Consider the following 23,485-nt stretch of genomic DNA (forward strand, 5'->3'; position numbering starts at 1 on the left):
AGTGATCAAAAATAATTTCTCCCGATCAAAGTTAGTTTTGTCACATCGTAACTTTGACGATCGTTTGGAAGTGTTATTTATTCGTTCATTAATATTGTAAATGTAAACTTGTAGAAGCCGATAGTCTGAATAATAACCAGCAATCCGGCAAATAATTACGTGGTCGATTTTTTTGAAGGAGAATTTTGTAATAAATAAGATCATGAAAGTCGTTAACATAATCGTGGCTGAAACGTTTTAAATGAGTTTCATTTAACCTTTTACAATTTATTTGCTTGCATTTCGAGAATGTTTCATTTTTAAATTCAAACTCTTCTAAATTGTGAAACTTAATATTTTGACTCCAAAAAAAAAATATTTGCACTGTGACAGAGCTCATTAATATTACAAAAGTGCCCAAAATAAAAGTGTTTATAACACTGTGTGAAGCAAATAAATATCTGCCACTTTGTTTTTGAAAATATATGTTGTTTATTGTGTGGGTGTAAATGTGCTCTGGTCAATTTCTATTATTATGTAAATGTACGCAAATTATATGCAAATAACTGCATGGCTACAACACGAGAAATATCCCAAATTTACTTGGATATGAGTAATCATTTTCAGCAAAAAAAATCAATAACTGCCCATTTCAGTAGGACACAGATCTAAAATGGGAAAGGTGTGGGTGGGCATTGCACAGGCATTTTAGCAACAAATTCACAAAGTAAGAAAGCTAAGCAAAGGCATAATTCGAGCACCACAACTGTTCGCTGATTATTTCTAGTTTACATACCACACTGACCCTTACCAAATTTTTGAAATGGGTCTTAAAAATGGCAAAAAAAAAAAGTTTTGCTACGACTCTTTCAGCACAAGTCACAGTGCCCTCTATCTGCCGTTCCTACCTTCAACAACATGGTCTTTACTTGCTAGTTTCCTCACTTCAGCAAGATCCATAGTTTCAAGTTTCTGATGTTTCAGTAATTGCTGAAATAGAAAACGTAAAAATAACATTATTGAGCAAGAAATATCCCTTCTATAGCGGTAGTAGGAACATATTTTGAGTAGTGTATTTGCTGTATTAAAAGATTGCATTTATTGTATGCTGTGGATCATAAAAATAAGACTAATTTTGACCATACATTGTATATTTATATTTGTCATTTATGTACACATATGCACTGCTAATATGGAATAGCAGTAATTATCGATGTTTATTTTCAATAAAATATTTCCTGTGTCAATTTGTACAATTTGTAACGGCCATCATCGAAATGTGTTCACTGAAAGCATAACAATATACAATTTATACCAATGTTGTACATTAAATCACTTGCAAGTGAAAAAAGATGACAGCGGGTTGTGTCTAGGTCTCAAGAGAACGCTTCTATCATATTCTGTGGTTGAGTTTGGAACAGTGCCAACTCAATATTATTAATTTGTTTTTACGTTGATTGGACACGACACTGTTACTTTGAGAGATGGACAGGGCATTTATATAAGCGTATGGTGCTCCCGATAGAGCACATAAGGTCTTACATGCACTAATGGTAATTTGAGTAATTTTCAAAATTAGGGACAGGTTAGTTTCACTCACCTTAGCTGTAGGAATTGGAATAGAAATGTTGGGATCTACGGCCAAGCCCATATCAGATAGATTCTGTTTCACAGACTTCGTATTGTCCCATGCCTTCTTGATTTGTGAACTGTTAATAGGTAAAATCGTCAAATATAATTTTATTATTCATATATTTGAAAACACACTGTTTTTATCACATGTGTGTATTTGTACTGATATATAACAAATAGGTCAGAATAATAATCTTTAAAAATTGATACTGACCAATTTTGATGATTTTATTGTACTTCGATCTATTTATATCAACCTCAACAATTTGGAAAGATCGTAAAAATGTATATAGAGTACTCATCCAATGATCCAATGGTGCTGTAGAAAAGCAGCCACCAAATATTAAATCAATCTCTATTTAAGTGGCCATTTGATGTACCGTACTAATTTTCAGTAACTTAATTAATATCAATGCACAATATTACAGTATAATAACGGTCCATTAAGATTTAAGGTAGAAGCCTACTCACAATTTTTGAAAAAGTTGGTCAAAAATTGCACAACAATTTTCATTGGTGTCTTGTTTAAAAAAATTTTGGAGCTATTGTCCCAGGGCATTACAAATTTCTTTCTTTTGTGTGTTACAGTGATATATATTGAGAGACTTGTCCTAATATTTTTCAAAAAATTTCTATTCTTAGAATAATATTTCATAGAACACAATGTTTAAGAAAAATTGCATTTTTTATTGTTTTTGAAACCCAGATTTTTTAAATAATTCAGAACAAAAAGTACACCATCAGTCACAATACATATATTTTTTTTTCAGACTACAGGATGTCACCAACCTATATGTCACCAATATTTTTCAAAAAATTGATATTTTTAGAATATTTCATAAACACAATGTTTAAGAAAAATTGCATTATTTATTGTTTTTGAAACCCAGATTTTTAAATAATTCAGAACAAAAAGTACACCATCAGTCATAATACATATATTTTTGTTCAGGCTACAGGATGTCACCAACCTACAATTTGAGAAATGGCATAATATTTCTGCCATGGGAGACTACGGTAAAAGCGTTAATTGACAAAATGGCCACTATCAACTAAAATATAATCATTATTTTCCTGAAAATTAGGCTGGTGATCGCCAATATTGTCTGAGAGTACAATTTATTGCAATATGAATAAATTCAGGGTATTTGCATTTATGAGGCTTCTACTTTAATGGTCATGGTGTGGAAATGTCACAATATGTAAACCCGCAGTCCCTTTATCATAGATAGAGATAGAGGGACTGTGGTAAACATAAGTGACCGAGACACACGTTTGTAGCAAAAAACTCTATCCTTACCAACCAATGGCCGGAAGCCTTTTGGATTTCTTCCATTCTTTCTTTCTGTTAACATTGTAATGATACTTCTTCCTCTTCGATTGTTTCTTTGGCATCGTTCAAGAAATACTTCTGCAAATATCTACATCAACACGTTTTGAGAGTGGAATGACTGAACATGTCGTTAGTTTGTCAGTCTGTCTATTCGAGAAAAATCACTTTGTTTGGAAATTATGATTACACACTCTAAACATTGTACAAATTAGAAATATACAATATTAAGACCAAACAGATGAGCATATACATATATTTTTATTTGTTATGTAAATTTCTTTCACAGAATCGGAAACTGTTAAAAATAACGCTAACCTACAAACAGTGCATCGGTCATAGGTCATAGGTCAAGGGGACATACGCGTACGTTCACTTTGTTTTCACCAGTACATCGGGAAATATGGAAGGGCTACCGGCTGAGCTGTCAGGTTGGGAACGCTATCATCAAGAAGGCTTTAAAGAGAAGCTTACGAGGAAGGTTAAAGAGAACCCATTTATTCCTATTGGTAGGTTTATCCACAACAACATTTGTTGCACGTCGTCTGCGTCAGGTTTTGTGTTGTCCTACATTCGGTGCAAAACATAAATGACGAAAGTCTGTCTAAAACTACATAAATGTCAATTTGATATCAAACAAAAAATTGTTGTTTTTGATCTTTTGATCTTGATCGTACTGTACAAAAATTATAAAAGATTGTAATTAGTATTTACAGTGGTTTTTAAAATTATTCAGAAAGTTAGCACATCGAATCTGTTCTCTGCAGTCTATGGTTAGCAAGATGGCTCGCAACTTTGCAAAACACCTGACCAGTAAAAGAACGCGGTGGGATGTCTGCCACATTTTTTTTTGGGGGGGGGGCTTAACTTTTTAATCCAATAAACAACGATCGAACTATTCTCACAGATCCTCAAAACGTTGCCAGGACCAATCACAAACAATAATAGACAACGAATTTTCGGATTAACACCTATGTTTTCCCCCACATTAACGAAAAAATCTGTTGTCTTCTACTAACTTCCTGTTCGTCTTTGAGAATAAACGCGTTTATAAACGCAATACCTATTTCACCTAATAATGCCATGGTTTCTTCCATGCCAGGGAAACTGTCTGCTTGGAGTGAACTGAGACGATGACGACCATGACTGAAAAACTATTTTGGGGGACCCAGAGGACAGAGTTTTTCGGACTTGGGGGGAAAAGTGCTGATGATTAAAACTTGCGTTGTGTCTGAGAACACTTAAAATATGCAGCAATTGAAAAATACAGGCATATATTATTAAATTTAATCATGCAGTTCCGAAACCCCCAAAATCACTACTACCGGTACTTGTGTCTGGCCGATCAGCCTAATCACAGCCTAATACCACGGAGGTAGAAAAGAGATACCTCCATGCTAATACTAATCACAAGGTGGGAAACAAAATATACACACAATTTTTATTTGCTGAAAATCATAACTCAAAATACATTGGGATTCTGGAAAATGTTGGCCCATTACATAAATATCTGATATAAATGTTTGACGCATTTATAACAAAATATCATGACATGACTGTACAGATTCACAGTTTTTGTCTATACACGAATGTGCATGTGTGGGCGCCCTCAAACAACAGGACTGTGAAATGTTTCATATACTAGTAAATCAATATATGGGCTAGTATACATGTAGCAGTGTCTTACTCTAGTTAATTTGTCAAATTATTGAAGTTCACATGTGTCTTACTCTAACAACACATGTATGTTAATTGATTTCAGGTATGCTGGCAACGACCACTGCATTAACATGGGGCCTTGTACAGTTCAGAAAAGGAAACACTAGAAACTCACAGATGATGATGAGAATGCGTATAGGTGCACAAGGATTTACAGTAATAGCTCTGATCATGGGCATAGCACTAGGAGCTTCTAAAGGACCTGGCCAGATAAAAAAGTGAAACAACATACAGACAATATATACTCCTCTCTGTGTAATTACTAATTTATTGCTGTTAATGAAATGATGTGACATGATGTGAACATCTCATCCTATCCACGCAAGAACAGTCAAGTATGATTTGTCATGCATTTTTGTTCCCAGGAATCAGAAATCTGAAATAATGTTTTTTAGTGTGGTCAACAGTAATTTCTTTTTACTACAGTACCAGTTTTTCTGACTGACAATTCCTGTAATTTTAATTAAACCACCACAACAATAGGATTCTACATGTACTAGCATTTGCATGAAATTACCGGGTAAGCATGCATTTGGCAGCGTCTTCTCAATGTAAAAACCAATCTCATTAAAATCTGCTTTATGTCGAGGCTCTAGCTGCTCTTAATTTTGGATACTGGTGTACATCGCCTTTAACTACATCGGTCCAACTAGTCATGTTCTAGGAGCTTTCCTCTGATGAGATTTGTCAACCAATTAGAATCTGAGTGTGTCTTGCTAGAAACCCTAAGTGTATTATCAGTTTTGATTGATTGTTGGACCAGCAAGAACTGAACACAACTTGCATAGAGCTTTGGGCGATGTACACCAGTGATGGACATTTAACCTCTACTTACATCAGATTTTAATCAGATTAAGTAAACACTGGTCCTGAGATCATTCAAATGTTCAGAAATTCATTCTATTAGTTCATAACTTGTTAAAACAATACCATTCTTAGGTTGTGTGTCCATTTTTCTGTCCCAATTTCTGCTTTGGCCAAAAAAAAAATAGTTTTGCTTATTGTCATTGTGTGTTTGACTGTCAATTTGAAACCTGACCTCATGCATTTTCTTTAATAGTAGAGTCTTTCACATATAGAATGGGTAAATGTTTTGTTTCGGGGGATGTTTTGTTGCTCCAAATCAAGCTTTAACGCATGTATTCAAGAGTATTATGGAATAAATGTTTAACTTGTATCTTGTTGTAGTATAATCTTAATACGAAAAAAAAATCCCTAGGACGAGAAGCAAAATCTTTCTTTTTTTGACCTTACCAAGCTCTTTGTAAAGAAAAAAGATTAACCAATTTTTGTCATGTGAGGGCGCATGTAGTTACCTCAGATAAACTCAGCTCAACAATATACGAGTACCAACTATTGGGGATTTTTTATTATAAATGGCGACTACATTTCTATGAATCAAATGGTAAACATTCTGTTGTCCAAATAAACCCCAACATTTAAGAATAGAAAAATTTGTTCTTTTTAGTCCCTGTTTCAGGCAGCCTGAAAGGCGGACTATTCTTATTTCAATTTTCTTTCTGTGACGTCTCTAACATTTTCTCAGAAATTCTGAAGCAGATATCGATGAAACTTGGCAGGTTGATGAACCAGTCTCAGTCGCTTATGCACATAATTTTTTTTCCCAGATCTGAAAATCCTAAGTGGGTCTTTTTTATGATTTTCATCCTCTCCCCACTGCACTGAGAGAACAACTGAGCATGCTCAGAATAAATAATTAGCTTAGACTGTAATGCTCTGAATCAGTGACAAATGGGTCGTATCATTACCAATCTCAGTAGAAAAATGTAGAGGGGAGTCAGGGCTACATTTTGATGGGAATTATAGTGGTGATGCTGGAACAGACCCAGTTCCTGGTAATATACAAAGACCTGAATTAACAAAGTCAAGTTGTTATTACCGGTAAAGGTACATCAAGGATTATTCAGATTTATGAATGCAGTTTCTTGAGCATGTATGAGACATAGTTTGGTTGCACTTGTGTACTTTGAGATTTTGGACCGGGGTCAATGATAGTTTTCAGTTATCAGATTAAGGGAAATCACTTTATGATGAGTTGTACCCACATAGAGTACACATTAATTCAATTGTTTGCAGATGTTCCATGTATTATTTAAACACAAGTATTTTATAATTAAATGACAGGGACTGTAACATTCATGTCTTGTTTTACATTTACTGATCTATGTGCTCCTTTAGTTGGGAAAGCATGACAAGTTGTCAGCCAAATTCAGATATTTTGAAATGTTTTTCATGCATGTATTGGTAATAGTATAGTCTGGTGCAGCGTACAACAATTTTCAAACTGGTATGTTCAAAACATATCAAATGATTGATCTTTTGAAGCAAAGAAGTTGTGAATTAGTTACTAGTAATTCAAATATCATTGTATCTGTCATATTCATTTGTGACTGTACATACACTCCAAACAATTCCTTGCGTGCAAGGTTCTTGTGTACCCTGTGAAGAAACTTTATTATATCCTGGAAAACAGGAATTTGCCAATTGAGTATCTGTTTCGTTCAAGAACTTTACAGTAATTATTTAAATTTTGCTATACAGTTGCTATCCCACTTTGTATGTTTCATAGAAAACCATGTCCCATGTATCAGCATCATACGAATGTTGAGTTGTGATTTGTGACAATGAGTAATGTTTGATTTGATGATTAGAAACAATGACCTTCAGTATTTTAGGATTTGTTGCCAAACCAACTGATTGTATCATTTTTCATAGTGATTAATCAGTGGGAACGTGGAATTCAACTTTAGCACATTGACAGTCATAGCTGAATGTTGCTGTTAGCTTAGGGAGACAAATCACTATGGCTATTAATGTGCTAATTATCATAATACAAATATTTTTTTTTTCCCATCATTTGGCAAGTAAATACTGGTAGATACTTTAAATTTTCACCTTTTCCAGACTAGGCAGTTCATGCAATCCCTGGGACAGCTAAAGTCTGCCAGGTGTGTGTGTGGTAGAATTTCTACATGAGCAGTAGTGTATTTTATGTGGAAGAGGGAGGGGAATCAAGTCTCTGCCTCAGATATTAACATATACATGTACCTGTTGCATCTGTGATTATGTATATTATTGTTTTGACGATAATGATTTCACTGAGTTTGATAACTTTCAGCCTGTACATTTGAGGAAATGCTTTTATACTGTTCTGCTTTTTCTCGCAACTTAAACCTTACTCAAAAATTACTTGATTTGATTTCAGTAGTTGTCCAGCCTGAGTTAAACATTTGGTATGGCTGAATTACTGCCTTTATTTTTCAGCAGTTCATACAACATCTTCACCATCCTAGGTTTAATAATTCAGCAGTCACTTCTCCATTACACAATGGTAGAATTCCTAATAGAAACTTGTATACACTGTCATGAAATCAAACACAACAGGGCATGCTCTGATGCATTTCCATGGTAAATTCACATGTTGTGTTGAGTTTTCATGGAAAATTGAATGTGAAATCAAAGGTTTTATCAGAAAAATTATACTGACATTCCATATCAAAGATTTATCTCCAATCAAATAAATTTTATCCAAATCTAAAAATAACTAAACAATGCCAATCAGCCTATGCATGCCTTTGAAATGGTTCTTAAATTTTTGGGACAAAAGTAGCTGCCAGTCGATAAAAGATCAATGAAATGAAAAAAAATTGACATGTACATGTATATGGTAACTTTTATGACTTGTCTTTGAGTGAAATCCATTAATGCTCGAAATAATGTCAGATCAACAGAAACACACACTGACAAATGAACCGGCTCCATAACACAAGTCCCTGTTTTGGACATTCGTTGTGGAGTACAGCAGACAAGTACTTTTTACGATACTTTACTACACCTGGCTGTTTGATGGTGGGTGTAACCGTGTGACACACCTTCCATTTAGACGCAGTCCTTTTTTACAACATTGAAATGAATTTGTTCTCTGCACACGCGTTATTCATTACAAGACGGATATTCTTCATGAGCATATAGCTCCGAGATTTGATCTTCCTCTGATATATGGACTATTCAGAACCAATTCTAATGTAAAGACTTTAGTCTAGGTTATTGCATACTTAGGTGACAACATAAGATGTTTTGAAAATTGCTTTATCATTAAATATTGGTAGTGGTGATGCATAGAAAGAAAGTACCGTAAGTACATGTACAATGGCAAAATGTGCATGTATACATCACCCAAGACACAAAGTCTGCGTTGCACATCATAAATTTGGATTTGTGGTGTTTTTTAAAAGTCTGCCCACAACAGCATGGTTATATAAAAGTTATACAACTCTTTGTCTTGTTGCTGTTGTTCTAAGTATGCCTCTAGAATTGGTTAGTTTCTGTTTTTTAAACTGACCAACTTCCTGTCCAGTTTCAGACAAAGCTTGTTCTCTCATGAAGAATGTGACGAAAGTTGTTTACTCGTGATGAATGGGACAAAAGTTGTTTTCAGCTATTCAATTCAAAGTTATCTACAAACAAGCAGCCTCTCGGCTGAGATAGCTTCGCTGTTTTTAACAAGAAGTCGAAAATATCACTTGTTACCAAAAATGACAAAAATATTCATCAAAATTAGAGAATTGAAGATATCATCATGAAATGAACAAATTTGAGAGTGGTCCACATATAGTACCTATATATGTAATATCAAAGCAATTGGACTTGTGGTTTTTAACAAGAAGTCGAAAATATCACTTTTTACCAAAAATGACAAAAATATTCACCAAAATTAGGGAATTAAAGATATCATTACAAAATGAACAAATCTGAGAGAGGTCCACATGTAGTACCTATATATGTAATATCAAAACAAGTGGACTTGCGGTTTTTAACAAGAAGTTGAAAATATCACTTTTTACCAAAAATGACAAAAATATTCACTAAAATTAGAAAATTGAAGATATCATTACAAAATGAACAAATCTGAGAGAGATCCACATGTTGTACCTATATATGTAATAAAGCAATTGGACTTGCAGTTTTTAAAAAGAAGTCGAAAAAATTACTTTTTATCAAAAATGACAAAAATATTCACCAAAATGAAATGAACAAATCTAAGAGAGGTCTCCCCAAGGTACATACATGTATACACCAAGTATCAAAACATTCAGGCTTGTAGTTTTCAAGAAGAAGTCGAAAAAGTAAAACATTGACACGGACGACGACGGACAATGATAAGCTCCGCTCAACAAAGTCGACAGCGGAGCTAAATATTGGAACATGCATCAGAGTGAAACGAGTGGCCTGTACATGTAAGTACACATGCACATGTTCTTTGCACAATGTACATCCAAGTAGAGTTTTCTGAACTGATCATTGGTCTATAGTTCATCTGCACAAAGGGAGTTGCATAACATACGCACGCAGCAACCATGGTGGGTTTTTGTAGAAAATACAATAGGATTTATTTAACCTTTTCCTCACCAGACAATTTTGCCCAAATTTTTCTGCACTTTTTTATATTCTTGGAAATGAACCCTAATTTTGGAGCCAACAGACAAAATTTGAGTAAACTTTCAGTTTTTACTCAAAAATATTGGCTATAAATTGTACCGTACTATTTTGTGAACTTGTGAAGAGGGAACTGATAGTGAAAAGGTTATTTAAATCTCCTCCCTCGTATGCAAAATGGCTGGCATCGCCACTGTGAAAATGCAATTTCCTATACAATGGGGTCTATGCTTCGTCATTTGATTAATATTTAATACCTATCACATGACATTGAAAGCATATTTTTACTGCATCAACCAAATCTGCAAAGATTAGAAGTATGTTTAAAGTATGTGAATCTGAACACGCCCCTTGGCTGTCTTTGACGTAGCCTGACAAGTTGGCATACGTGGCGCCCTGGACTGCTGCGAACCCCAACTGCAGCATTCCAGGGGCCTTTTTGAGGGTGTTGAGGGACTGTGCTTTGGGGTAGAACTTTCACTATCCAATTACAGATTTTGTTACCTAATATCAAGTGTAATCAGAGACAAACTATGATTGAGGATTAACCAAATCTTATTTTATTCATGGTTTTCCCACAGCACATCACAAATCAAATCATTTATACATTAACAAATTAACACCAAAACAGATGAGAATATTTCAGGATTTACAGCAAAAATTTCCAGTATTTATAAATGTTAACTAGTTAATAATTAATACTTTAAAACTGAAATTTAGAAGATTTCAATGTCAGGAAATCTACACTATGCATTTTCAATAGACTGTCAACAGTTCAGTTCCTCTGTCCTAGTGTTTATTATTTTTTTAACTAAAATTATTTAATCAAACGTGATAATGCATTTGCAGCATTTTAAATTAAAAAAAAAAACATTAGGCTAGAGGGACTGTTGAAAGTCTACACATTCAATTAACACAAGTGTTCTCTAATAATACACATGTACTTTTATCTTCTCCATAGCAATTCGTTTGATTACCTGAGCGACTTTAACACATGAAGAGTTCAGAACTAAATTTCAAATATGAAAATTGTTATTAGTGATTATCCACAAATGTGTGGGCTCCTCATTTGCTGTATGCATATTAAAACTGTGGGATATCTTTTGTCAACAAGCAATTAGGATTTCTGGTATGAACTACCGTACATTAGATGTCCAGAATGTGGTATTTGCTTTATTAAAATTGAATGTAAATCAACAGTTTACATATTAAATATGACTTTGACTTTAGACGCACTTCCATCAGTTAGCATTTGCTACTAATAGAACAAATATGGTATGTTATGTGTATTTAGAGGTAAGAAAGGGGCAAACAGTACCCATGTTTATATTTTAATCGGATTAAAAGTTGTTATGTTCTGTGCAGTATCTCTAAAGTGGCAAGTTCTTTGAAAAGAACATGGAATCGTGGGGAACATATTGGTACATGATAAGCCAGTGTGGCTACAAATACAAAAAAGCTGAAATAAAAGTGATACAACCAGTGATAAACATTTAAATCATTATTACATAATTAAACTGTAATTACATGTACAAATTCTCGTATTTATAAAAGGAAATGTACAAACCAAATATCTTAGTGGTCAAGGTACAGTGATGTGTCGGCTTTAGATTGCCACATGCAACTGGAGGGAAAGGCATGCTCCTATTATCATTACCGTGTGTGTGCATGCTATGAGTTGCTCCAAATGAGAATATGCACAAAGCAACTACTTTTAGATGGCTGTTGCAATGTAGATATACACTTTCTGGAGAGATTGCATCAAATAACAAAATATACATACATGTACACAACACATATCAATAGGAATGAACTGCACAGCAAACGGGGTATAGATTAATTAAATGAGTTATGATGCCAGCAATTCTCAGACTCTCCATAAAGCTCTGGTGACAAGCTAACAAGATTTAAATAGTTGGCCTAGTGTATAAAAGATGGCTATGACAACATATTGAGCAGTGTTCTTCTTGAACTACAGAGGGGTTGGTGACTGTTACTCAATTATAGTCAGCTTGAAAATACAATCCTTTGGAAGACATAAAAGGTACAATGTCCTGAGCTAATAATTGGTAACTTAACACACAGCCTACTGACACTGTATTTCCCATTTATTTCAGCTATTTGAAATTCCCCATTCATTTCAGCTATTTGTGAAAGCTTTCAGCTGGCAATGTGTTAAACATTTGGTTATGGAGAAATGATACATGTATACCTGATTTGAAAAAAAAAAAAAATACATTTAAAAAAAAATATTTTCAAACAAAGTTTAAAAAAAATGAAAAATTGCATTAAAAATCAATATATCAAATAATCAAGCATTTATTATGAGGTCATGACAATATATCACTTGTTCATAGAGATAGTTAATACAAGTGATGTCAGAGGAGAGTATTATCGATAAACCAAAGTGTGCGGACAATGAATCCTATAACCACCATGAGCATAAACCAGCTCTACAAATAGCAATATCAGGTGATAACCTTTTTATCACATGACCAATTGAGTATCAAAATAACAGAAATATCGTGATTTCAAAAAACTTTACTTACGAATCGAATGCCAATTAAGCGTGACATCTATGCGCGTCAGTCACCAAGGTTTTCAAAATCAGCCATTCTTCTTTGAGAATTATAACTATCATATACCATAAATTTAGTGCATTAAAACATCACCTGCTGACCCTGGTTTTTTTTCTTATTCACTTTGGTGATCCGTGGAGGCTTTCAGCAGGTGGTGTGTTACTACTTTTATCATGGTAAAGTTTTCTGAAATTAACAGATTGGTACCTATCCTTTATACAGAAATGTATGTACACCTTTTAAGTCCCTTTACAAGAAAACTCTCATTCTCACTAACTGTGATAAAGATTTTTACTATTTTTGATGAAACCCCAAAAGCCCTTGCAATGTGCAATTAAGATATTTTTTACAGTTTAAAAGTAATCCCACAAAAAAATATACATGTACTTGGTGAACAATGAATCATATCTTGATAGTTTATTTATGTTGAATGTTTTGTGAGTTTATTTAGCAGCTCTTCTAGAGTCTTGACGCCTAACTGTGTAGAATTAAGCGGTACTTGTGTCTCAACTACATGGATTTCTCGGTTTTTCGCAACTGACTGAAGATCTAAAAATTCTCTAACTTCACTTGCATTCTTTGCTCCAGGTAAATCCTAAAAAAAGCAATGAAAATAGTACTTTTATTGTAAATCAGACAAATGAATCCTGTGAAAATAATCCCTTGCATAGAAATGATCACATTGGGGTATATAAAACGAATGGTACAAGAAAATAGAATCTGTAATAATCTAAGAATGATGCCCATCCAAGGCTGTATACTGGCATCAACTAGTGTGCAACACAAACAAAATTAAATATGTTTCAAAAGTTGCCTTTGTTTCTTTACATTGTTGGACGGTTTTCATTTCACAATACAAACTTTCGTTAATGTAGAAGCCTATCGGTACTCATAATTGTTGAGAGTTTGTCATAAACCACATGACAGTGTTAATTGGTCTATTATGTAAAATATTTAAGCTATTGTCCCATCGCACCATAAAAAAGCATTCTTGCGTGTGTTCTAGTGACATATTTTGAGAAACTTGTCCCTAATATTTTTCAGAAATCACTATTTTTAAAATAATTCCATGCAGCACAATGTTAAAGAAAGTTTGCATTTTATGACACTTTTTAAAACCCCGATTTTTGAAATAATTTAGGACAACCATACCTCATCATTAATAATCAGTCAACCTTTTTAATGCCTCGAAATACAATTTATTGGAAAATTAATAAAATCTGGAAATTTGCATTCCTGAAAAGGCTTCTATTGCAAGACTCTATCTTCTATTGCAAGATATAGAGTCAATACCTAAAAGTAAGGCATGTTCCATGTATGTGATGTTTGAAAAGGTGGCTGCACTACCCAGTACTTCTTTCTTGTACACACTATAACTTACTGCATGTGAGATTCTGTAGTATTCTTATGTTTATTATAATTAACCTTACATTTTTTCTAATCAATCAAGATTTACAGATGAGGTTTAAAAAAAAAATTCAAAAGGTTGACATGATTACCTGTTTATTTGCGACAACTATAACTGGAACTCCATCCATCCTCTCATCGGATAAAACCTTTCTCAGTTCATCCATGGCAAGTGCAAATCTATTGGTATCAGTAGAATCCACCACAAATGTTAAAACTTGTGTGTCCTGGATGAAGTTATCCCAATATGAGCGTACATTTTCTCTACCACCAACTGCGGACAAAATGAAAATTTTAGGCCAAGCAAACTGAGGTAAACCTCCGCTAGTATTCTAATTTAGGCGTCACGTTTGGAAAATGTCAATCTTTCATGACGCCTAAGTTAGAGTACAATTTTGGTGTTTCATAATTGTTGACGCCTATTTGAAAATACAATGCTTTATTGTGACTAGCGTGAATGGGTAAGTAAGTTTTGACAAGGAGCTGTTATATCACCATGAAAAGTGTTGAATACTTTTTCTATGCTCTATTTGCTCTATTAGTTCCATTAGTAGTGCATGCACTTACGCAAATTAAACAGGTGTTTCTATGGTTAAAATAGGAACCAGTATACAATAAACATGAAATGTTGGTGTTTATGCACTTTTATTCGGGATGCACTACTATCAGAGCAAATACAGTATCTGCTGTATGTATTTAGCTGATAAAGATCAGAGCGATGTTTTGGAGCAAGCACTTGCTTTAAAATTATTTCCATATTTCAGAATTACAGTATTACTGAATTCACTTCATACATGCACTTGTCTGTGGCTTGGGCATAAATATTGTGAATTGCGCAATATCTCGTTGTATACCTGTCAAAAATATTTATATAAATTTTAGTATGAGGTAGTATCAAGGAAAATACAGAAACAAAAAAAAGGTAATTTTCTCAAATAGAGAATCATTTACATGGCTTGCATTTTGGTATGCCATTACATGTAAAACATAAACTACTGGCATATCACACTTGTGGTTTATTTGACGTGATGATCAACTGATGCATCACTCTGGTAGCCATTTTAGCATAGTTTTGGTAGAGAATTTTGAGGTACAAAAAATTACATGTGATAAATAAATGATAATATAGCTCAAATGAAGCTTGTGAGAAGGTAGGTGATGACCAAAACTTATTGATATGCACAGTTTGGTGTATTATTCATGTTTATAAGCAAAATAAATTAGAAAATATCAGTACATATGTTTCGAGTTTCACTATGGAACACAGCGATAAAGTTGTAGACTTGGTGGTACACGTATGATAATATTGCCCCCCCTTTTTAAACCCTCTGCCGTTCAATGCTTAAAGCTAAAGAAAACTTACTCTCCCAAACATTGAGTGTAACACCCTCAGACTGCACTACAATAACATGAAAGCCTTCAGTCGGCTTAGTTTCTTCTTTATTTTCTTGGTTTGCTAGACATGATAAAATACTAGTCTTCCCAGAACCATCCAGTCCCAGTACAAGAACTCTTTTTTCTGGCGAATCGTCTTCCTGTAAAATGGGCAAACAAATGATCATACAGTGTACTATTTCAAAGGTCACTACACAAGTCAATAAATAAATAAAAGGTTTTACTTTGATGTCATGTTTTTGGGTTGTGACCTTTGACTACAAACAATGAAAAAAATGAACAACAGGGAGCACACACAGGCGAGGAAGCGGAGCGACCAAGCTAGTACAAAAACAACATGTCGGGTCGACCATATCGGAAGGTTTCTGCTTCGTTTTAACTGTGTATCTATTGCCATTTAAATATTTTTAGAGTACTTTGAGTGTATTTGGTGTCCAGAATCATTGTCAGTTAGTGTTGCTGGGAAGTTTTCATGGAGGAAAATAGATTTGAAAAAATTGCATGTTGTACGGTAGCACAAAAGTGCGCTGCTCAAGAAATATATTTATGCCTTTTAAAGGTCAATCAGCAATTTGGTAAGAGGGCGCCGGCTGAAAGTATCAGGGCGCTGCACCCCTGTTCAGAAAAACCCCTGCACGAATTATGCTGTTAAACGGGTCTGGTAATATGAATTTAAACAAAAATGAATAATTACAATAATTTGACGTGGTGATATGTCTTGTGACAAATTGCTGACATCTTCAAGTGCACATTTGATTATCTACAATGATAATTTAGACTATTGTAAAAGGTATTATACTGGTAAATAAAAAACTCCTAGTTTCATTTCAATGTATTTATCTTATTTGTAATATTTTTAACACACCTTTTTACTTTTTGCATTGTTTTTGTAATATCGAAGACATCACAAACTAAATAGCGAGAACTACTGGCTGTAGCAATATCAAGAATTATGAATTGTGAATGAATCATGTACAAAAAAAATGTACATGTACGTGTTGCATCGGGCATGTGACCGAGTCATTGCTATAATAGTAGAAATTATGAATCATGACCAAACGTATATGACCAAAGATTTTCACCAATTACAGACTTTACACTTTATTGTCCATTTGTCTTATTATTTTTAATTGCAAATGAAAAAAACACTACAACACTTTAGCTGCTGTTGCCTCTCACATTGTCCTAACTCTCAATGCAGCCGACATAACAAATATTACACTGATGCAGGCATGTTTCTTAATTGCTACAAAATAATCTTTGTGTATATCAAATTAAGTGTGTTGGGTTGTCTAGGCTGTTTTTTGAAATACTGCAAAAACATATACTGTAGAATACTATATTTTCGCTTGGAATTTGTTTTCACTATTTTCGCTGAAAGGATAATTCAGTGAAAATAAAATCCAGCGAATAGCGAATATACTTTTTTCCTATATTTCACATTCAACTCATCAAAAATCATACAAATAAATTACATACAAAACGCCCAAAAAGCCGTTTCAGCGAAAATTAATTCCAACAAAAATAAATTATTCCACAGTAATTTATATCTTGTTATTTGCGTATATATGGAAGTACTTGGGTAACACTGTTGTCTTAGTGATAGGTAATCCTCACGCAAACATTTCTGGTGTAAACATCGGCATTGCAGTTGTCAAAGAGTTGAAATAATACAAACTACATGTATGTCCATATTTGTGGGTGTGACATACCGTCCATTTTTCCATGTTGTGCATAGAGATTTTAAAAGTGAAATTAACAGTGCTCATTCTTCAAGAGGTAAAAGTCACAAATCTGTGAAGGCGATGTAAGGCATGAACTTTAAAACATTATCATTCACAGAAAAGTAAATAAGGAAAAAATATTTTCTTAAAGAAACAAATTTACTATTATATTCACAAGTATTCATTTTGGTATCCCATTTCCAACGTGACATCCAATATGAGCACATCAAGACATTATTCATTTCTTGGGGGGAAAAAATGGACTGTTACTTCCTGTTATTTCGCAATCTACACTTTCTGAATTGGCATTGTTTTATAACCATAGAACTAACATGTATACCTTCCAGTTTACTGTACTGAGTAATACTTAAAAGAAGATTTGTATATATCTGTATTCTTAACAAGTTTGATTGTGCATTAGCCTGTGCTAAATGTTTTTCCCTCCTGTGCATGAACGCAATTGGGTCTAGCCAATATGCATATGAGATTAGCTTAAATCTTAGCCCCTACCGGTACTAGGTGTAGCCTGAACACGAATAATACTAATCATCAGCTTTCATTCAAATTCAAATTCGCTCAGAAGCTCTACATTTTCTATGCTCATGGCAAGCCTTCAAGTGACATAGCAACTGCAACCACCCACTTATTAATTAGCAAAACAAAGAGATTGCTGATTAGATTGAACAAATTCAATAATAGCAAGAGCAACTGAAGGCCGCTCGTAAAGTGAGCTCTATAGATAACATGTGTACATGTATATATAGAAGAATATGGAAGAAATCTATATACTAGTACCGGTATACCCCAAGAGTTTGAGAATGGTGCACTTCCAGTCAATGGGTGGTGCCATTTTGTATGTTTGTTTGTTTCACAAATTATACGAAGCGAGACAGCTCATTCATGATAATATATTTTCGGAATGTTGTTCAATGATAAGACAATCATTTTCTGGCAATGAACTGAAAATGGTTTAACTTTGTTTCGGGTCATTTTGAGCAGCGGTGACACACGAATCATATGTTGCGTCATCTTGAATTCCGCTCAACTGGAGCATGAACTTTTTCCACAGTTCACACACATTCTATTAGATACATCAGTACTATTTTTAGTAATTCAATAAACTACTCGGCGGCGAGAATGCCTGATGACTATTTTTATTTCAATTCTTCCCAATTATATTATGCAAAGTTTTAGTAACCATGTATTATGCAGTTCTGAGTTGACGTGAACATTTTCCTTTTCCACACACACACCCCCTTAATTAATTGGTTGCTGTTTCTATAGCATATGTATATGTCATTCTAATTTTGATGTCTTTCAAATACCTTAATATTCTCATGTATATGGTTGCCATGAGTAACAACTAGTGACAGTTCACGGACAACTAGAATGGCATGCGGTTTAATAGAAGGACAGAGTTTCAATAAGAAACTTACTTAACTAGTTACTAGTATTGCTATTTGTGTAATTTCAATAGTACAACGCATAACGAGTGCGGCCACTTATATATCAATACACAAACTTTTGGAATCGAAACTGTGAGTAAGACAATTATTACCGTCGTCAGGACTTCAAATGTACCGTCCATATCATCTTCGGATGAATCCTTATTTCTGTGAAACAAGTAACAGCCTACACCAGCAACGGCTACGCCTGCGCTGAGAACAACAACAGTTTTACCTGCGACCCCCAGATTTTTGAACCACTGCGCCGCCATATTGTCTAAATAACCTCTTCCCAGGAGTGTTATGTGGTGATTGCTGGAGTATCTCTATAGATTTCAATTTTAATTATAGTACACTAAATTATATGATCATTTCTTATTTAATAGAATATTGAACATAAATAAAATCTTTTTGTGTACAATTTTTTGTTTTTATTTTTGTTTCCGCGAAAAAGGATGCAGCCGAATCGTCGGAGATCACGTGACAGCTGCTTATTCAACCAAGTTCCATTTTGTAATGGTGGAATTTCTAGCTGTGTGATTTGTTTTTCGTGCAAATTTAGCAGAACAATGCAAATTCACATATCTCCTCGATGTCTACGTATAGAGTATGAGATACCACAACGAAGAGAAGTCACAAATGTACTCACAATTGATTGTATGTGAACTGTGTCACCGTTTGCTCTTTTTTTTCACCTCGATGACGATGTCGATGATTTATTTTCAAAATACACCCAGTCTGCTTTGACATTATTGTGATGCTGTAGAAATTAGTGGATTTCATCTGTCGAGGTTAGTATGCTCATTTAGGTGAAAGGGTGATTTTTAGTTGGCATTCCACTGCCTGAAAAAATAATAATTTCATTTGCATAATGTAGTGTTCTATGTCATCATGGAACTATCATGTCATCATGGTTTATAGTTCCATGATGTCATCGACTTATGAGAATATGCGGGGGGGGGGGGGGGGTTAAATAATAGTAATCTTTATTGATACCTTACCCATGTATTAGGATATTCACGTTAGTACTCTAAAGTTGCATCACACGAAAGGTAAAAAGTGACCCAAAAGTGTACTTAAGAGTGTATGAATAATTTATGAGGGACATGATGCAATAATTTTGATAAAGTGATTTCAGATGCTCACTGGACATCAGCAATTTGCTGTGTTTTTTCCCAAAATTTGTCCTAAAAATGTTTTCCGTTAAATTTCCTGTTTTAAATAAAAAAATATGGCAAATGATCAGAAACTATTTGCTATTTTGGAAAGAGTTCCTTTTGTACCCCCCATCCCTAACCCTAACTCTACTCCTACCCTCCAGCACTCCCCATTTAATTATACATGCCCCTGAGGACATCTATAGTTATCTAGAGGGCATATACAAATGAATTTGGTAACTGGAAGTGAGTGTTAGAGTTAGGTTTAGGGATGGGAGTACAAAAGGAACTCTTTGGGTTGAACATGTTCAAGCTAATTTGAGACAACTGAATTTCTGAGATATGGATTTTGTTATTTTAAATACACCATCAAAGTTTGGATAGAGTCACTTAAAAATAACCAAATCTAATAAAAGTGACTGACATTATTTACATTATGTGCTTTTTATTGAGATATAATCTGTCTGAGAGTGGTAATTGGACTTTGCCCAGCCAATAATCATACATGTACATGTGCATACAACTCATGTGTGATGTAGGCTGTATGCACGTGATATTCATGTGTACTACAAGGAACACAATAGTTTAATCCAAGAGTAATGATTAGGTTGTTTTCCATCCTGATATTGCATGTCCATAAAGCTAGTTAAATATGAGCTTTTTATTTTCATTTTATTTGGTAATATCTTTCAGCAAAATCAGACTTCTGAGAACTCCTGACAAAATGGATACAGCAGATGATGTTGGACCTGATGTTCCAAGTCTTCAGTCAACAATGCAAATCACTCGACCAGAGCGATATGACATAGATGATAAAGTTCAATCGCCAATTTCATCTCGTAGTAATTTATCGCAAATGTTTGATTTTAGCAGTATATTGAGAGCACATCCTCGGAAATATGAACTTATTCTTGAGGAGGAAGAGAGGGATCTTCAACAAAGTAAACCCTCAACTAATGTCCGAAGGAAGACCCCAAGAAGCAGATCTGTTGATAGCAGAATCAGGTCAACCAATAAAGATAAAGGGGTAGAGAAACAGAGAGATGAGTTCTTGAAAAAGAAATCCCTTTCACATGCTGATGTGTCTCCATCTCCTTCGCATACTGAAGTAATGCCTTACGGGATCAGCCAAAAAAGTAGCGCAGATGATACTAATGAAAAGACATCACGTTTCCTAGATTTAAAAAATGAGCTGATATCCACAAGTGATGAGACAGCACACATGTATGAACCACCAGTGACCGATTCTGAGGATGAAGTTACTGTTGTTCCAGCCACACAGTCACGTTTTCTATCTCGTCAACATAGTTTTCCTCTTTTGGATGAAGAAATGGAATTTGCTACAGTCACTTTACCCGACGGCTCTAAAGTTCAGCTCCCTGATGTTGATGTTATAGCAAGTGGGCAGCAAACTCCAGTATCAGAGAATCCATCTCCAGTGTGCACTCCAAAGCATTCACCAAGATTAAGGTTGGTTATATATACATGTAATTATAGGTTGCTGCATGTTATTTCCATACTAAGATTTCACTGAAACAATTGCATGTTACCTGGTGAGTGTGTCCTCCCCAGGCATTTTAAGCATTGCTGCTTCACCGATTCACAATCAATTCAAGTTGATTTGTCCAATTCACATTCGTACCTCTTGCCTTTGGTCAGCCTCACATGGGCTTGTCAACTGACCACTCGAACTAGGGGATTCGCCATCAGTTGACAAGCCCCTGTGGTTAGCCTCATGATCTTGTGCAGAGTGATGACGTCGATGTAGTGTGCAAGGTGTTTTCAATTTTGATTTACCTCGTGTGCAAGTTATTGTTGTTTATTGATCTTATTGACCTACAGTTTACTACAGAATCATGTACGTGAATTTGTTATCTTGTACTGATCTCATAGTGTCTGGACTAAATGTGATTCGCTGTCTGATGTCTAGTGTTGTTTATGTGTGGAGTATATTTGTTACATCAGCTCATAGGTTTGAAGCTGGCTTAAGATTTGTTTTATAAAATTATTCTATTGTGAACAGGCTTAAGTTAGACATGCATATAAACATTGGTATATCAGTGTTTAAGCTTGGCAGAAAGATTGAAATGTTCAAAAAGTAGAACCTAAATATTTACTTATTGTATACTCCATATGAACTTGTCATATACAGGACTTGCATTTTCTGAGTTTTCTGTTTTGTATCTTTAAAATATTCCCTATAGTATTCCTATATATAACTCTAAGCCAATTGCAATAATTTTAGTCTTGAAATTGGATGCTTTCTAGAATCTGAAGTCCAAACCCGTGTATATACATGAAATAGGATGTACATCTTCTGTAATCTTTCATAATGTACATGCATTTCATTTTCACTGACAGAGCCAGACATGATTTGCAAGAGGAGAATATGAAATGTGTACCAGTCCTAATTCAGTCCAACGTGAAGAAACTGTTTGGAATTGGTCCTGAGTTTCAGCATCCACCTGAGCACACGTGTGTCAGAGAGGATGATGCAAGACAGCTGGGTTTGATGCAAAGAGTTGTCCAAGGGGGCTTCACAGCAAATAAAAAGAGTTTCTTTCACCAGAGAGAAGACATGGATTTCTTTCCCCCTGATAACCCCCCAAAGACTTCAGCTGTAGATGGAGCCCAGAAAGTAAAAAATCGGTTTATTTCAAAACCGGAAATGAATTTTCTTTCTCCAACATCAATGTGATTAGTCATTTATGAGATAAATATTTATTGTTTTTCTAGTGTTCAGTACATCAGTGATACATATTTAGTCACAAAGGCAAGAATACAACTTGTAGTTATAATTTTAAACTAAAATGTTTGAGAGTGAATAATATTTTGCATATCTCTGCCTATATTATGTCGTCTTTTACGAGTACCTAGGTTTTTGTTGTGAAAGTGAAGACCTGGCCAGCTTTTGCCACATAAAGCAGACATTAAAGACATTAAGACTAGAATGCACACATGCAGGCAAGCAGGCACGCACGCAGGCAGGCACGCAGGCAGGCAGGCACGCACGCCTATGTAACGTTGCACATGTAAATAAAAGTTTTCCTTCTATTCGCTGTTCATTTTGTTCTCACTTTATTGCATACATTTTTTTGTCACAGCCATAGCCAATACTTGCAACCATCTTTTAATAATTAAAACTCATACATGTAGTTGCTGTCGACATAGGAAGTAAAGTAAGCAAATAACACCGAATAAACGGCAAGGTAAATACTACGTCTAATTATAGTGAACACGTACTGCGTGCGTGACTCGAACCGGCGCTCGCATACGGCACCTAATCGCCTAGCTTCATGCCACTACACGTGTTCCCCTCAATTAAAAGATGTTTACTAATAAAGTACATACCCCACACAGTACATTACCCACCTCTATGCATTAGTCAATGCATAGAGGTGTTAGTCATGAATTTGGTTGAGATTACTGATCTGTCAACTTATCCAGGCTCGTTACAACTAAATTCTGGAAAGAAATTGTGTAATTTTCACATAGATTGTTGTTTTTAGCTATCTTTCCTGGGGTACAGCTGAAGTGATAGTAAGTTTGACTTAAAGTAGAAAAAAACATTTGCAATTTCCAAACCTCGTTGGAAACGGAATTTCATTTATCGATTTGACCCAAACATAGTTATTAGAAAAAATGCCTAAAATGTCTAAAA

General features: G+C 34.6%; 4 protein-coding genes across 4 annotated transcripts in view; 2 read left to right on the plus strand and 2 right to left on the minus strand.

Moving 5' to 3' along the window:
• LOC100373289 (nucleolar protein 16-like) overlaps nucleotides 1-3,072 on the minus strand; it is a 25,360-nt gene extending 22,288 nt beyond the window's left edge. The window contains exons 1-3 of the mRNA XM_002739987.3: nucleotides 2,912-3,072; nucleotides 1,580-1,688; nucleotides 888-969 (exon numbers count right to left, since the gene is read on the minus strand). Of these exons, the coding sequence (XP_002740033.1) occupies nucleotides 888-969; nucleotides 1,580-1,688; nucleotides 2,912-3,006 (286 nt within the window). The 5' untranslated portion in view covers nucleotides 3,007-3,072. The remainder of the gene's footprint in view (nucleotides 1-887; nucleotides 970-1,579; nucleotides 1,689-2,911) is intronic.
• Nucleotides 3,073-3,273: 201 nt separating this feature from the next.
• LOC100374043 (HIG1 domain family member 2A, mitochondrial-like) lies at nucleotides 3,274-5,249 on the plus strand. Its single transcript, XM_002739992.4, has 2 exons — nucleotides 3,274-3,450; nucleotides 4,704-5,249. Exons 1-2 carry the CDS (start codon nucleotides 3,345-3,347, stop codon nucleotides 4,880-4,882), a joined length of 285 nt encoding a protein of 94 aa, XP_002740038.1. The 5' UTR covers nucleotides 3,274-3,344; the 3' UTR covers nucleotides 4,883-5,249.
• A 5,405-nt stretch (nucleotides 5,250-10,654) lies between these two features.
• LOC100373889 (ADP-ribosylation factor-like protein 3) lies at nucleotides 10,655-18,954 on the minus strand. Its single transcript, XM_002739991.4, has 4 exons — nucleotides 18,781-18,954; nucleotides 15,467-15,638; nucleotides 14,196-14,377; nucleotides 10,655-13,291 (listed from the first exon to the last, which is right to left on the minus strand). The coding sequence occupies exons 1-4, from the start codon at nucleotides 18,937-18,939 to the stop codon at nucleotides 13,118-13,120; spliced, it is 687 nt and encodes a 228-aa protein (XP_002740037.1). The 5' UTR covers nucleotides 18,940-18,954; the 3' UTR covers nucleotides 10,655-13,117.
• A 222-nt stretch (nucleotides 18,955-19,176) lies between these two features.
• LOC100373741 (uncharacterized) lies at nucleotides 19,177-22,878 on the plus strand. Its single transcript, XM_002739990.2, has 3 exons — nucleotides 19,177-19,458; nucleotides 20,518-21,294; nucleotides 22,186-22,878. The coding sequence occupies exons 2-3, from the start codon at nucleotides 20,549-20,551 to the stop codon at nucleotides 22,520-22,522; spliced, it is 1,083 nt and encodes a 360-aa protein (XP_002740036.1). The 5' UTR covers nucleotides 19,177-19,458; nucleotides 20,518-20,548; the 3' UTR covers nucleotides 22,523-22,878.
• The last annotated feature ends 607 nt before the right edge of the window (nucleotides 22,879-23,485 follow it).

This window comes from Saccoglossus kowalevskii, chromosome 10 (assembly GCF_978046115.1).
Source record: "Saccoglossus kowalevskii chromosome 10, keSacKowa6.1, whole genome shotgun sequence".
In the NCBI taxonomy this organism is placed as follows: domain Eukaryota; kingdom Metazoa; phylum Hemichordata; class Enteropneusta; family Harrimaniidae; genus Saccoglossus; species Saccoglossus kowalevskii.

Excerpts from the sequence above, each read along its gene's own strand:
- LOC100374043 (XM_002739992.4), top strand. The coding sequence starts at position 3,345 with ATGGAAGGGCTACCGGCTGAGCTGTCAGGTTGGGAACGCTATCATCAA. Across the intron at positions 3,451-4,703 it reads GAACCCATTTATTCCTATTG|GTATGCTGGCAACGACCACT; the intron begins GTAGGTTTATCC and ends AATTGATTTCAG.
- LOC100373889 (XM_002739991.4), bottom strand. The coding sequence starts at position 18,939 with ATGGCGGCGCAGTGGTTCAAAAATCTGGGGGTCGCAGGTAAAACTGTT. Across the intron at positions 15,639-18,780 it reads CATTTGAAGTCCTGACGACG|GAAGACGATTCGCCAGAAAA; the intron begins GTAATAATTGTC and ends CCCATTTTACAG. Across the intron at positions 14,378-15,466 it reads TACACTCAATGTTTGGGAGA|TTGGTGGTAGAGAAAATGTA; the intron begins GTAAGTTTTCTT and ends TTTTGTCCGCAG.
- LOC100373741 (XM_002739990.2), top strand. The coding sequence starts at position 20,549 with ATGGATACAGCAGATGATGTTGGACCTGATGTTCCAAGTCTTCAGTCA. Across the intron at positions 21,295-22,185 it reads AAGCATTCACCAAGATTAAG|AGCCAGACATGATTTGCAAG; the intron begins GTTGGTTATATA and ends TTTCACTGACAG.